This window comes from Nerophis ophidion, linkage group LG11 (assembly GCF_033978795.1).
Source record: "Nerophis ophidion isolate RoL-2023_Sa linkage group LG11, RoL_Noph_v1.0, whole genome shotgun sequence".
Taxonomy (NCBI): domain Eukaryota; kingdom Metazoa; phylum Chordata; class Actinopteri; order Syngnathiformes; family Syngnathidae; genus Nerophis; species Nerophis ophidion.
The window spans coordinates 9,882,786-9,897,706 of record NC_084621.1 but is presented as its reverse complement, the minus strand read 5'-3'; the positions used below and the strand labels follow the sequence as shown (position 1 = coordinate 9,897,706).

At 45.0% G+C, this 14,921-nt stretch overlaps 1 protein-coding gene across 4 annotated transcripts in view; it reads left to right on the top strand.

The window, feature by feature from the left end:
- The window catches only part of LOC133561642 (C-X-C chemokine receptor type 3-like), a 29,506-nt gene that overhangs the window by 4,131 nt on the left and 10,454 nt on the right, over nt 1–14,921 (top strand). For 2 of the 4 annotated variants that reach the window (XR_009808747.1, XM_061915062.1), the window contains exons 2-3: nt 1,356–1,710; nt 7,429–8,189. Coding sequence is in view for 3 of the 4 variants with exons in the window: in XM_061915062.1 (XP_061771046.1) it covers nt 1,363–1,710; nt 7,429–8,154 (1,074 nt within the window). In the remaining variant the exon portion in view is untranslated. Of the gene's footprint in view, nt 1–1,319; nt 1,711–7,428; nt 10,579–14,921 lie in introns of those variants that run through there. The other 2 variants (XM_061915061.1, XM_061915063.1) reach the window with 2 other exon arrangements.

Genomic DNA, 14,921 nt, shown 5'->3' with positions numbered 1-14,921 from the left:
ATATAGCCCTAAATCACTAGTGTCTCAAAGGGCTGCACAAACCACTACCACATCCTCGGTAGGCCCACATAAGGGCAAGGAAAACTCACACCCAGTGGGACGTCGGTGACAATGATGACTATGAGAACCTTGGAGAGGACGAAAGCAATGGATGTCGAGCGGGTCTAACATGATACTGTGAAAGTTCAATCCATAATGGATCCAACACAGTCGCGAGAGTCCAGTCCAAAGCGGATCCAGCAGGAAACCATCCCAAGCGGAGGCGGATCAGCAGCGCAGATATGTCCCCAGCCGATACACAGGCAAGCAGTACATGGCCACCGGATCGGACCGGACCCCCTCCACAAGGGAGAGTGGGACATAGGAGAAAAAGAAAAGAAACGGCAGATCAACTGGTCTAAAAAGGGAGTCTATTTAAAGGTTAGAGTATACAAATGAGTTTTAAGGTGAGACTTAAATGCTTCTACTGAGGTGGCATCTCGAACTTTTACCGGGAGGGCATTCCAGAGTACTGGAGCCCGGAATGAAAAAGCTCTATAGCCCGCAGACTTTTTTTGGGCTTTGGGAATCCCTAATAAGCCGGAGTCCTAAAATAAAATAAACATAAAATCAACAATGACAATGCAATAATAAAGGAAATACATAAAAAAAGGTGTCGTTATCCGCAGATATCCAAATTCAAGTATAAGCTTAGAATTAGAAGTGAAAAATGTGAATCGGTGCATCCCCAGTCTGAAGTTGTATCGTTTTTACATTTCACTCTGGAGTTCTTATGGAAGCTAAGCATTATTATACCATGGGGACAGTTTGACACTGGAACAGATGATTTGTATTTCTGTTTTTCTTCCGGCAAAATGAATCGAACGAATCTGAATTGCGTAAACATTGAGCTACCCTCACGTAACGAGGTGAAAATATAAAAATAACATCGCCACGCAAGTCTTCACGTGATGAACAAATCGTCATTTTAGCCATGACAGTTGCATTTTACATCATCTTGGTGGAAAAGCAGAAGAGCTTTCAGTTCGTGTAAATGCACGGGGTGCTTTTTGAAGGTCAGATGTGTCAGTGTGTGTGTGTGTGAGTGTGTGTGTGTGTGTGTATGTGTGTGTGTGTGTGTGTGTGTGTGTGTGTGTGTGTGTGTGTGACGCCGGGGAACTTCTCCGTGAACCCACTGCGCCGTTGCTTCATCCGATGACGTTGCAGCATGTGAGACCTCCGCCTGTTGTCTTTAAAAAGCCCGGAAACTCTGAAGAATTCACTTCACAAACTCAGGGGAGGGTTGAACTCATGCAGCTGTCGTCTCCCAAACATTTTAGACAAAACGTCAGTGGTGTGTCTCTTTACGTCTCCAGAGCCAACATGGACGTCAATCTGGACGGCCTGTTCCGCCTGAACTCCAGCTACGACTACGGCGACGACTACGTGTACACGGACGACGACCCGGAGTCCCGAAGGGCCCGGGCGGTGTGGATTCCGCTGGTGTACTCGGTGGTTCTGGTGGCGGGCCTGCTGGGGAATGGACTGCTGCTGGCCTTTCTGGCGCAGAAGAAGCGAGCTTGGAGGACGTCGGACACCTTCGTCCTCCACCTGAGCGTCGCGGACCTCCTGCTCCTGGTGACCCTGCCCCTGTGGGCCGCCCAGGCCTCGCAGAGCTGCGGGTGGTGTGTGGGGCTCGCTCTCTGCAAGATCAGTGGAGTTCTTTTTAAGGTGAGCTGCCAACACATTGCATTATAAGCAGGTGTGAATGGACAAACCTCTTAAAATGTTACTCTCTGCTAGATCAGTGGAGTTCTTTTTAAGGTGAGCTGCCAACACATTGCATTATAAGCAGGTGTGAATGGACAAACGTCTTAAAATGTTACTTTAAGTAAGATCAGTAGAGTTCGTTTTTAGGTGTGCTGCAAACTCATTGCATTATAAGCAGGTGTGAATGTCTGTGAATGGACAAACCTCTTAAAATGTTACTCTCTGCAAGATCAGTGGAGTTCTTGTTAAGGTTGGCTGCCAACACATTGCATTATAAGTATGTGTGAATGGACAAACCTCTTAAAATGTTACTTTATGCAAGATCAGTGGAGTTCTTTTTAAGGTGCGCAGCCAACACATTGCATTATAAGCATGTGTGAATGTCTGTGAATGGACAAACCTCTTAAAATGTTACTCTCTGCAAGATCAGAGGAGTTCGTTTTAAGGTGCGCTGCCAACACATTGCATTATAAGTATGTGTGAATGGACAAACGTCTAAAAATGTTACTTTATGCAAGAGTTCTTTTCAAGGTGCGCTGCCAACAGATTGCATTATAAGCATGTGTGAATGGACAAATGTCTAAAAATGTTACTTTATGCAAGATCAGTGGAGTTATTTTTAAGGTGCGCTGCCAACACATTGCATTATAAGCATGTGTGAATGTCTGTGAATGGACAAACGTCTTAAAATGTTACTTTATGCAAGAGTTTTTTTTAAGGTGCGCTGCCAACAGATTGCATTATAAGCATGTGTGAATGGACAAACGTCTTAAAATGTTACTTTAAGTAAGATCAGTAGAGTTCTTTTTTAGGTGCGCAGCCAACACATTGCATTATAAGCATGTGTGAATGTCTGTGAATGGACAAACCTCTTAAAATGTTACTCTGCAAGATCAGTGGAGTTCTTTTTAAGGCGAGCAGCAAACTCATTGCATTATAAGCATGTGTGAATGGACAAACGTCTTAAAATGTTACTTTAAGTAAGATCAGTAGAGTTCTTTTTTAGGTGCGCTGCAAACTCATTGCATTATAAGCATGTGTGAATGGACAAACCTCTTAAAATGTTACTTTAAGTAAGATCAGTAGAGTTCTTTTTTAGGTGCGCTGCCAACTCATTGCATTATAAGCATGTGTGAATGGACAAACGTCTTAAAATGTTACTCTCTGCAAGATCAGAGGAGTTCGTTTTAAGGTGCGCTGCCAACACATTGCATTATAAGTATGTGTGAATGGACAAACGTCTAAAAATGTTACTTTATGCAAGAGTTCTTTTCAAGGTGCGCTGCCAACAGATTGCATTACAAGCATGTGTGAATGTCTGTGATGTCTGTGAATGGACAAACCTCTTAAAATGTTACTTTAAGTAAGATCAGTGGAGTGCTTTTTAAGGTGCGCTGCCAACAGATTGCAATATAAGCATGTGTGAATGGACAGACAGATGTCTGTGAATGGACAAATGTCTTAAAATGTTACTTTATGCAAGATCAGTGGAGTTCTTTTTAAGGTGCGCTGCCAACAGATTTCAATATAAGCATGTGTGAATGGACAGACAGATGTGTGTGAATGGACAAACGTCTTAAAATGTTACTTTATGCAAGAGTTCTTTTCAAGGTGCGCTGCCAACAGATTGCATTATAAGCATGTGTGAATGTCTGTGATGTCTGTGAATGGACAAACCTCTTAAAATGTTACTTTAAGTAAGATCAATAGAGTTCTTTTTTAGGTGCGCTGCAAACTCATTGCAGTATAAGCATGTGTGAATGTCTGTGATGTCTGTGAATGGACAAACCTCTTAAAATGTTACTCTCTGCATGATCAGTGGAGTTCTTTTTAAGGTGCGCTGCCAACACATTGCATTCTAAATATGTGTGAAGGGACAAACGTCTTAAAATGTTACTTTATGCAAGAGTTCTTTTCAAGGTGCGCTGCCAACAGATTGCATTATAAGCATGTGTGAATGTCTGTGAATGGACAAACCTCTTAAAATGTTACTTTAAGTAAGATCGGTGGAGTGCTTTTTAAGGTGCGCTGCCAACAGATTGCAATATAAGCATGTGTGAATGGACAGACAGATGTCTGTGAATGGACAAATGTCTTAAAATGTTACTTTATGCAAGATCAGTGGAGTTCTTTTTAAGGTGCGCTGCCAACAGATTTCAATACAAGCATGTGTGAATGGACAGACAGATGTGTGTGAATGGACAAACGTCTTAAAATGTTACTTTATGCAAGAGTTCTTTTCAAGGTGCGCTGCCAACAGATTGCATTATAAGCATGTGTGAATGTCTGTGATGTCTGTGAATGGACAAACCTCTTAAAATGTTACTTTAAGTAAGATCAGTGGAGTGCTTTTTAAGGTGCGCTGCCAACAGATTGCAATATAAGCATGTGTGAATGGACAGACAGATGTCTGTGAATGGACAAATGTCTTAAAATGTTACTTTATGCAAGATCAGTGGAGTTCTTTTTAAGGTGCGCTGCCAACAGATTTCAATATAAGCATGTGTGAATGGACAGACAGATGTGTGTGAATGGACAAACGTCTTAAAATGTTACTTTATGCAAGAGTTCTTTTCAAGGTGCGCTGCCAACAGATTGCATTATAAGCATGTGTGAATGTCTGTGATGTCTGTGAATGGACAAACCTCTTAAAATGTTACTTTAAGTAAGATCATTGGAGTTCTTTTTAAGGTGCGCTGCCAACACATTGCATTATAAGCATGTGTGAATGTCTGTGATGTTTGTGAATGGACAAACGTCTTAAAATGTTACAATGTGCAAAATCAGCGGAGTTCTTTTTAAGGTGCGCTGCCAACACATTGCATTATAAGCATGTGTGAATGGACAAACGTCTTAAAATGTTACTTTATGCAATATCAGTGGAGTTCTTTTTAAGGTGTGCTGCAAACTCATTGCAATATAAGCATGTGTGAATGGAAAAAACGTCTTAAAATGTTACTTTATGCAATATCAGTGGAGTTCTTTTTAAGGTGCGCTGCCAACACATTGCATTATAAGCATGTGTGAATGGACAAACGTATAAAAATGTTACTCTATGCAAGATCAGTGGCGTTCTTTTTAAGGTGCGCTGCCAACAGATTGCATTATAAGCATGTGTGAATGGACAGACAGATGTGTGTGAATGGACAAACGTCTTAAAATGTTACTTTATGCAAGATCAGCGGAGTTCTTTTTAAGGTATGTTGTGAACAGATTGAAATTTTTGTGTTCGTGTGAATGGACAAACGTCTTTAAATGTTACTTTATGCAATATCAGTGGAGTTATTTTTAGTGTACGTTGTGAACAAATTGTAATTTATGTATGTGTGTGTGAATGGACAGACAGGTGTGTGTGAATGGACAAATGTCTTAAAATGTTACTTTATACAACATCAGTGGAGTTTGTTTTGAGGTATGTTGCGAACAAATTGCAATGTATGCAAGTGTGAATGGACAAACGTCTTAAAATGTTACTTTAGGCAAGATCAGTGGAGTTCTTTTTAAGGTGCGCTGCCGACAGATTGCATTATAAGCATGTGTGAATGTCTGTGAATGGAAAAACGTCTTAAAATGTTCCAGTGTGCAAAATCAGCGGAGTTCTTTTTAAGGTGCGCTGCCAACAGATTGCAATATAAGCATGTGTGAATGGACAAACGTCTCAAAATGTTACTTTATGCAAGATCAGTGTAGTTCTTTTTAGGGTGTGGTGCCAACACATTGCATTATAAGCATGTGTGAATGGACAGACTGATGTCTGTGAATGCACAAACGTCTTAAACTGTTACTTTATGCAAGATCAGCTGAGTTCTTTTCAAGGTATGTTGCGAACAGATTGAAATTTTTGTGTGCGTGTGAATGGACAAACGTCTTAAAATGTTACTTTATGCAATATCAGTGGAGTTATTTTTAGTGTACGTTGTGAACAAATTGCAATTTATGTATGTGTGTGTGAATGGACGGAAAGATGTGTGTGAATGGACAAACCTCTTAAAATTATACTTTATGCAACATCAGTGGAGTTTGTTTTAAGGTATGTTGCAAAAAAAGTGCAATTTATGCAAGTGTGAATGGACAAACGTCTTAAAATGTTACTTTATGCAGGATCAGAGGAGTTCTTTTTAAGGTATGTTGCGAACAGATTGCAATTTATGTGTGTGTGTGAATGGAAAAACGTCTTAAAATGTTACTTTATGCAAGATCAATGGAGTTCTTTTTCAGGTCCATTGCGAACAAATTGCAATTCATGTATGTATGTGTGTGTGAACGGACAGACAGATGTGTGTGAATGGACAAATGTCTTAAAATGTTACTTTATACAACAACAGTGGAGTTTGTTTTAAGGTATGTTGCGAACAAATTGCAATTCATGCAAGTGTGAGTGGACAAACGTCTTAAAATGTTACTTTATGCAAGATCAGAGGAGTTCCTTTTAAGGTATGTTGCAAACAGATTGCAATTTGTGTGTGTGAATGGACAGACAGATGTGTGTGAATGGACGAACGTCTTAAAATGTTACTTTATGCAAGATCAGAGGAGTTCTTTTTAAGGTATGGTGCGAACAGATTGCAATGTATGTGTGATGTGTGAATGGACAAACGTCTTAAAATGTTACTTTATGCAAGATCAGTGGAGTTCTTTTTCAGGTCCGTTGAGAGCAGATTGCAATGTATGTGTGATGTGTGAATGGACAAACGTCTTAAAAGGTTACTTTAGTCCATGCAAGATCAGTGGAGTTATTTTTAAGGTACATAGCGACCAGGTGTGTGTGTGTGTGTGTGAGTGTGTGTGTGTGTGTGTGTGCGTGTAAATGTTATTTTACACTCTCCAACATCATGTGTGTGTGAATGTACATACAGATGTGTGAATGGACAAACGTCTTAAAATGTTACTTTATGCAAGATCAGTGGCGTTATTTTTAAAGTAAGTTGCGACCAGGTGTGTGTGTGTGTGTGTGTGTGTGTGTGTGTGTGTGAGTGTGTGTGTGTGTGTGTGTGTGTGTGTGAACAAATGTCTTAAAATGTTATTTTACCCTCTCCAAGATCAGTGGAGTTCTTCTTCAGGTCTGCAGCTAACAGATTAGACTGACTTGCATCATGTGTGTGTGAATGGACATACAGATTTTAATTTTCCTGAAGGAATCAATAAAGTACTATCTATCTATCTAGATGTGTGAATGGACAAACGTCTTAAAATGTTGCTTTACTCTATGTAAGATCAGTGGTGTTATTTTTAAAGTAAGTTGCGACCAGGTGTGCGTGTGTGTGTGTGTGTGTGCGTGTGTGTGTGTGTGTGTGTGTGTGAACAAATGTCTTAAAATGTTATTTTACCCTCTCCAAGCTCAGTGGAGTTCTTCTTAAATTCTGCAGCTAACAGATCAGACTGACTTGCATCTTGTGTGTGTGAATGGACATACGGATGTGTGAATAGACAAACATCTCCCAATGTTGCGGTTATAAATCTGTGTACATGTACCTAACCGAGGTCCAGCAAAGGACAGAAGTGAACATTGTATTAATGTGTGAATGGAGTCCCAAAGAACATTCTTGTCCACTTCAGTAGAAATATTGCTCCGGACACAAAGTGAAAGTGAAAGTTCCAAGCATTTCTGGGAAGGGTCACCAGAAGGGGTGAAATGAAAGCAAAAGTGTTTTGATTTTTTTTCTCTCTCTCTCTTCCTAGCTCAACTTCTTCTGCGGGGTCTTCCTCCTGGCCGCCATCTGCCTGGACCGCTACCTGTTTTGGGTCCACGCCACGCCGCTGTTTTCCCGCAGGAAGCCTAGGATGACTCACCTCAGCTGCGCCTTGGCCTGGGCGTCCTCCCTGCTCCTCACCCTGCCCGACTGGCTCTTCCTGGCGCTGGAGCCCCACCCTTGGAAGGAGGAGTGGACCCAGTGCGTGCCCAGCCTCTACCCCGCCCACACGCGGCTGGCGTCACGCCTCCCTCAGCACCTCTTCGGCGCCGCCGCCGCCGCGGTGGTCTGCTGCTCCTGTCTGCTGCCGTGGCTCCGGCGCCCGCCCTTGAGCCTCCGGGACCAGCGGGCGGCGATCACCACCCTCATCCTGGCGGGCGTGTTCTGCTTCTGCTGGCTGCCGTACAACGTCACTCTGGCGGTGGACACCTTCGGCTCATCCGCCACGAAGACCTCCCTGATGGCCACGGCGGCGTTGGGCTGCGTCCACGCCTGCCTCAGGCCGCCGCTCTACTTCGCCGTGAGCGCGGCTTTCAGGACGTGGACGCTGGCGGCGCTGAGTTGCGCAAAAGTCGAACCCAAGGGGTCGGCGTGGGGGCTGGGGGTCGGCGAGGACGCCGTGCCGGAGCGGAACCCGGAGGAGGAGGCGGAGCTAAAACAGGTTGCGAATGGGGAGCAGCAAGAGCTGTCAAAAGTGTCCTCCGGTGACTCGTAGCTGGATCGATCGAGTTGAACGTGTCGCCAAGGGAGGTTTGTGTCATGCACGACGAGGTGTGGGTATTTATAGACAATTATATTGCAACTGTTATTTATTTAACCGCCATTTTTGTTACATTTTGTTTTAATGGCTCTATTTTAACTAATGTAGTTGCTGCTGTGTTACAAAGAAGGTCATTTTCATGCTCGTATATCCGCTACTTCGGTTTAAGAGCAGGCGAGTCCGTTTATTCGGAACATTTATAAGCGTTCTCTAGTCTCGGTCCGAATGAATGAATGGAATTTAGTGTCAAACGCGTGCGAAAACTGTAATTCCCAAACTTCACCACTAGGTGGAGCTGTTTAGTCTGATGTACAAACCCCAAAACCAGTGAAGTTGGCGCGGAAAATACATCCATCCCATCCATTTTCTACCGCTTATTCCCTTTCGGGGTCGCGGGGGGCGCTGGCGCCTATCTCAGCTACAATCGGGCGGAAGGCGGGGTACACCCTGGACAAGTCGCCACCTCATCGCAGGGCCAACACAGATAGACAAACAACATTCACACACTAGGGCCAATTTAGTGTTGCCAATCAACCTATCCCCAGGTGCATGTCTTTGGAGGTGTGCGAATCCTTTTCAACCTATTATTGGGGCGGTATAGTGGCCAGCAACTTGAGGGTTCCAGGTTCGATCCCCGCTTCCGCCATCCCAGTCACTGCCGTTGTGTCCTTGGGCAAGAACACTTTACCCACCTGCTCCCAGCGCCACCCACACTGCTTTAAATGTAACGTAGATATTGGGTTTCGCTATGTAAAGCGCTTAGAGTCACTAGAGAAAAGCGCTATATAAATATAATTCACTTCACTATATTCATTTGAATAGACTGCAAAGACAATATATTTAACCTTCGAACATAAACTTGATTTTTGGCAAATATCAGCTCATGTGGAATTGGGCGCCTGCAATGTGTTTAAAAAAAGCTGGCACAAGTGGCAAAAAGGACTGAGAAAGTTGAGGAATGCTCATCACACACTTATTGGTGAACAGGCAGGTGCTGTGATCGGGTGTGAAAAAAAAATGTTCAGTCATTCATAAACAAGGATGGGGGCGAGGATCACTACTCTGTGAACAAATGCGTGGGCAAATTGTAGAACAGTTTAAGAACATTTCTAAACGAGCTATTGCAAGGAATTTTGAGATTTCATCATGTACGGTCCGTTATATCATCAACAGGTTCAGAGGATCTGGAGAAATCACTGCACGTAAGCGATGATATTACAGACCTTGGATACCTCAGGCGGTGCTGCATCAAAAAGTGACTTCAGTGTGTAAAGGATATCACCACGTGAGTTCAGGAACACTTCAAAAAACCACTGTCAGTAACTACAGTTTGTCGCTACATCTGTAAGTGCAAGTTAAAACTCTACTATGCGAAGCCAAAGCCGTTTATCAACAACACCCAGAAAGGCCACCGGCTTCGCTGGGCCCGAGATCATATAAGATGGACTGATGCAAAGTGGAAAAGTGTGGTCTGACGAGTCCACATTTCAAATTGTTTTTGGAAACTGTGGACGTTGTGAGAGAGGAGAGGAAAAGAACCATCCGGATTGATCTCGGCGCAAAGTTTAAAAAGCCAGCATCTCCGATGGTATGGAGGTGCATTAGTGCCCAAGGCATGGGTAACTTACACATCTGTGAAGGCACCATTAATGCTGAAAGGTCCATACAGGTTTTGGAGCAACAAATGTTGTCATCCAGGCAACGTTATCATGGGCGCCCCTGCTTATTTCAGCAAGACGATGCCAAGCCACATGTTACAACAGCGTGGCTTCATAGGTGTGAATGAATAATGGGTTCCCACTGCTCTGTGAGCGCTTTGAGTATCTAACAATAGAAAAGCGCGATATAAATCTAATCCATTATTATTATTATTATAGTAAAAGAGTGCGGGTACTACACTGGCCTGCCTGTAGTCCAAAATGTGTGGAACATTATGAAGCCTAAAATAGCACAATGCAGTCTGTTCAATTGAATAGAAGTTGAAAAGGATTTGCAAATCATTGAATTCTGTTTTTATTTACCATTTACACAAGGTTCTAACGTCACTGGTTTTGGGTTTTGGGTTTTGGAAATTCCGAAATTTACCACAAGTAACGGTATGTTGTAGTTTTCTTTTTTGATCGAATATCCATCCAATTTTCTACCCCTTGTCGCTTTCGGGGTTGCGGATGTAATTCAAATATTTCACCAGTAGGTAAAGTTACGGCTTTCTGTTCTTTTTATCGAATTCATATTTAGGACTTTTTAGGCTTTTCGTTTAACTGTCATATTTTCAGACAATATTTGCATGTTTTAAGGTTGAGAGAGTGTGAGGCGAGTGATGAAATAGTTGATAGTCAACTGCACAAGTACAACAATATTCACTGTATTCACAAATCGTTACCTGTATTGGTTCATTCTTTGCACAATAGGTCAGCAACAACTTGCGGGGTGGTGGTGGTGGTGGGGTGGGGGGCTCTAGTTACAAAGCGGTAGTCCTTCTGGTGCTGATCCAGTTACTTGTATGTGCGGTCAATGGTGTGTGTGTTATGTCTGTAGGCCTGGAGTCGCTCTGCAGGCACGTCAAACAGAGTTGGACTACCAGGAGTCTGTTGCGTCTTCGCTGCACTGTCCCTAAGGGACTCTCGAAGCAACAATCCAGATTAGAACGTTTGTGTTTGATCGAGCCAAAACATCATTTACATCCAAATTGTCACAATTTCGTCCTCAAATTCATAATACTTTCCCCGTGCAGAGCAGAAGGCGTCTCCAAGATGTTGTCCCAGTTTCTACCATACATCTATATGTGTATGTATTGACCTGAATCAATCAATCAATGTTTATTTATATAGCTCTAAATCACAAGTGTATCAAAGGGCTGCACAAACCACAACGACATCCTTGCCCACAGAAGGGCAAGGAAAAACTCACCCCAGTGGGACGGCGGTGACAGTGACAATGATGACTATGAGAAACCTTGGAGAGGACCGCATATGTGGGCAAACCTCCCCTAGGGGACCGAAAGCAATGGATGTCGAGCGTGGCCAAACATGGTATTGTGAAAGTCCAACCCATACTGGATCTAACATAACGGTGAGAGTCCAGTCCAAAGTGGATCCAATATAGTAGCGAGAGTCCCGTCCAAAGTCGAGGCGGATCAGCAGCGTAGAGATGTGCCCAACCGATACACAGGCGAGCGGTCCATCCTGGGTCCCGACTCTGGACAAGCGGTCCATCCTGGGTCCCGAATCTGGACAAGCGGTCCATCCTGGGTCCCGACTCTGGACGAGCGGTCCATCCTGGGTCCCGACTGAACGAGCGGTCCGTCCTGGGTCCCGACTCTGGACGAGCGGTCCGTCCTGGGTCCCGACTCTGGACGAGCGGTCCGTCCTGGCTCCCGACTCTGGACGAGCGGTCCGTCCTGGCTCCCGACTCTGGACGAGCGGTCCGTCCTGGGTCCCGACTCTGGACGAGCGGTCCGTCCTGGGTCCCGACTCTGGACGAGCGGTCCGTCCAGGGTCCCGACTCTGGACGAGCGGTCCGTCCCGGGTCCCGACTCTGGACGAGCGGTCCGTCCCGGGTCCCGACTCTGGACGAGCGGTCCGTCCCGGGTCCCGACTCTGGACGAGCGGTCCGTCCCGGGTCCCGACTCTGGACGAGCGGTCCGTCCCGGGTCCCGACTCTGGACGAGCGGTCCGTCCCGGGTCCCGACTCTGGGCGAGCGGTCCGTCCCGGGTCCCGACTCTGGGCGAGCGGTCCGTCCCGGGTCCCGACTCTGGGCGAGCGGTCCGTCCCGGGTCCCGACTCTGGACGAGCGGTCCGTCCCGGGTCCCGACTCTGGACGAGCGGTCCGTCCCGGGTCCCGACTCTGGACGAGCGGTCCGTCCCGGGTCCCGACTCTGGACGAGCGGTCCGTCCCGGGTCCCGACTCTGGACGAGCGGTCGGTCCCGGGTCCCGACTCTGGACGAGCGGTCGGTCCCGGGTCCCGACTCTGGACGAGCGGTCCGTCCCGGGTCCCGACTCTGGACGAGCGGTCCATCCCGGGTCCCGACTCTGGACGAGCGGTCCATCCCGGGTCCCGACTCTGGACGAGCGGTCCATCCCGGGTCCCGACTCTGGACGAGCGGTCCATCCCGGGTCCCGACTCTGGACGAGCGGTCCATCCCGGGTCCCGACTCTGGACGAGCGGTCCATCCCGGGTCCCGACTCTGGACGAGCGGTCCATCCCGGGTCCCGACTCTGGACGAGCGGTCCATCCTGGGTCCCGACTCTGGACGAGCAGTCCATCCTGGGTCCCGACTCTGGACAGCCAGTACTTTATCCATAGCCACCTATGGTGTCCGGTTCTAAGACAGCTCCTTAGAACAAAGAGCAGTTTGTCCGATACTACTGGTGTGGACATTACTCAGTGGCCTAGTGAACATGCCCTTTCCCAACTACTTTGGCACGTGTTGCAGCCATGAAATTCTAAGTTAATTATTATTTGCAAAAAAACAACAGTTTATGAGTTTGAACATCAAATATGTTTTCTTTGTAGTGCATTTAATTGAATATGGGTTGAAAATGATTTGCAAATCATTGTATTCTGTTTATATTTACATCTAACACAATTTCCCAACTGATATGGAAACGGAGTTTGTATATTTATTTGTGTTTGAGCTTACTTTTTTTAAAAACGGTCCTATTAAGGGTCATCTTGTATCGTGTGTGTGTGGACCATACAATACCATCTGCTCGTCATACCTGTCAATCCGGCTGTGTCATACAAACCCTGTTTCCATATGAGTTGGGAAATTGTGTTAGATGTAAATATAAACAGAATACAATGATTTGCAAATCCTTTTCAACCCATATTCAGTTGAATATGCTACAAAGACAACATATTTGATGTTCAAACTGATAAACTGTTGTTTTTTTTTGCAAATAATAATTAACTTAGAATTTCATGGCTGCAACACGTGCCAAAGTAGTTGGGAAAGGGCATGTTCACCACTGTGTTACATCACCTTTTCTTTTAACAACACTCAATAAACGTTTGGGAACTGAGGAAACTAATTGTTGAAGCTTTGAAAGACACCCACCTGTTCCCAAGTATCCTGCACACCTGTGGGATGTTCCAAATAAGTGTTTGACGAGCAATCCTCGACTTTATCAGTATTTATTGCCACCGTTCCCAGTTGAAAATGCTACAAAGACAACATATTTGATGTTCAAACTGATAAGCTTTTTTTTTTTTTTTGCAAATATTCATTAACTTTAGAATTTGATGCCAGCAACACGTGACAAAGAAGTTGGAAAAGGTGGCAATAAATACTGATAAAGTTGAGGAATGCTCATCAAACAATTATTTGGATCATCCCACACGTATCCATCCATCCATTTTCTACCGCTTATTCCCTTTGGGGTCGCGGGGGGCTACAATCGGGCGGAAGGCGGGGTACACCCTGGACAAGTCGCCACCTCATCGCAGGGCCAACACAAATAAACAGACACCATTCACACTCACACACTAGGGACCATTTAGTGTTGCCAATCAACCTATCCCCAGGTGCATGTCTTTGGAAGTGGGAGGGGCCTATCCCCAGGTGCATGTTTTTGGAAGTGGGAGGAAGCCGGAGTACCCGGAGGGAACCCACGCAGTCACGGGGAGAACATGCAAACTCCACAAAGAAAGATCCCGAGCCTGGATTTGAACCCAGGACTGCAGGAACTTCGTATTGTGAGGCAGACGCACTAACCCCTCTGCCACCGTGTACAGGCTAATTGGGAAAAGCTTCAACAATTAGTTTCCTCAGTTCCCAAACGTCTATTGAGTGTTGTTAAAAGAAAAGGTGATGTAACACAGTGGTGAACATCCATCCATCCATCCATTTTCTACCGCTTATTCCCTTTCGGGGTCGCGGGGGGCGCTGGCGCCTATCTCAGCTACAATCGGGCGGAAGGCGGGGTACACCCTGGACAAGTCGCCACCTCATCGCAGGGCCAACACAGATAGACAGACAACATTCACACTCACATTCACACACTAGGGCCAATTTAGTGTTGCCAATCAACCTATCCCCAGGTGCATGTTTTTGGAAGTGGGAGGAAGCCGGAGTACCCGGAGGGAACCCACGCATTCACGGGGAGAACATGCAAACTCCACAAAGAAAGATCCCGAGCCTGGATTTGAACCCAGGACTGCAGGAACTTCGTATTGTGAGGCAGACGCACTAACCCCTCTGCCACCGTGTACAGGCTAATTGGGAAAAGCTTCAACAATTAGTTTCCTCAGTTCCCAAACGTCTATTGAGTGTTGTTAAAAGAAAAGGTGATGTAACACAGTGGTGAACATGCCCTTTCCCAACTACTTTGGCACGTGTTGCTGCCATGAAATTCTAAGTTAATTATTATTTGCAGAAAAAATTAAATTTATGAGTTTTAACATCAAATATGTTGTCTTTGTAGTGCATTCAATTGAATATGGGTTGAAAAGGATTTGCAAATCATTGTATTCTGTTTATATTTACATCTAACACAATTTCCCAACACAATTTTGTATTATATTTGTGTTTGAGCTTACTTTTTTTTAAAAACGGTCCTATTAAGGGTGAACTTGTATCGTGTTTGGACAAAAGAGTAACATCTGCTCATCCATCCCATCATACCTGCCAATCCTGCTGTGTCATATTAAGCCCCACTTTTCATCAAACCTGGTGAAAATGACCCACATTAACCTCTTTTGTTTCTGGCTTATATGTTT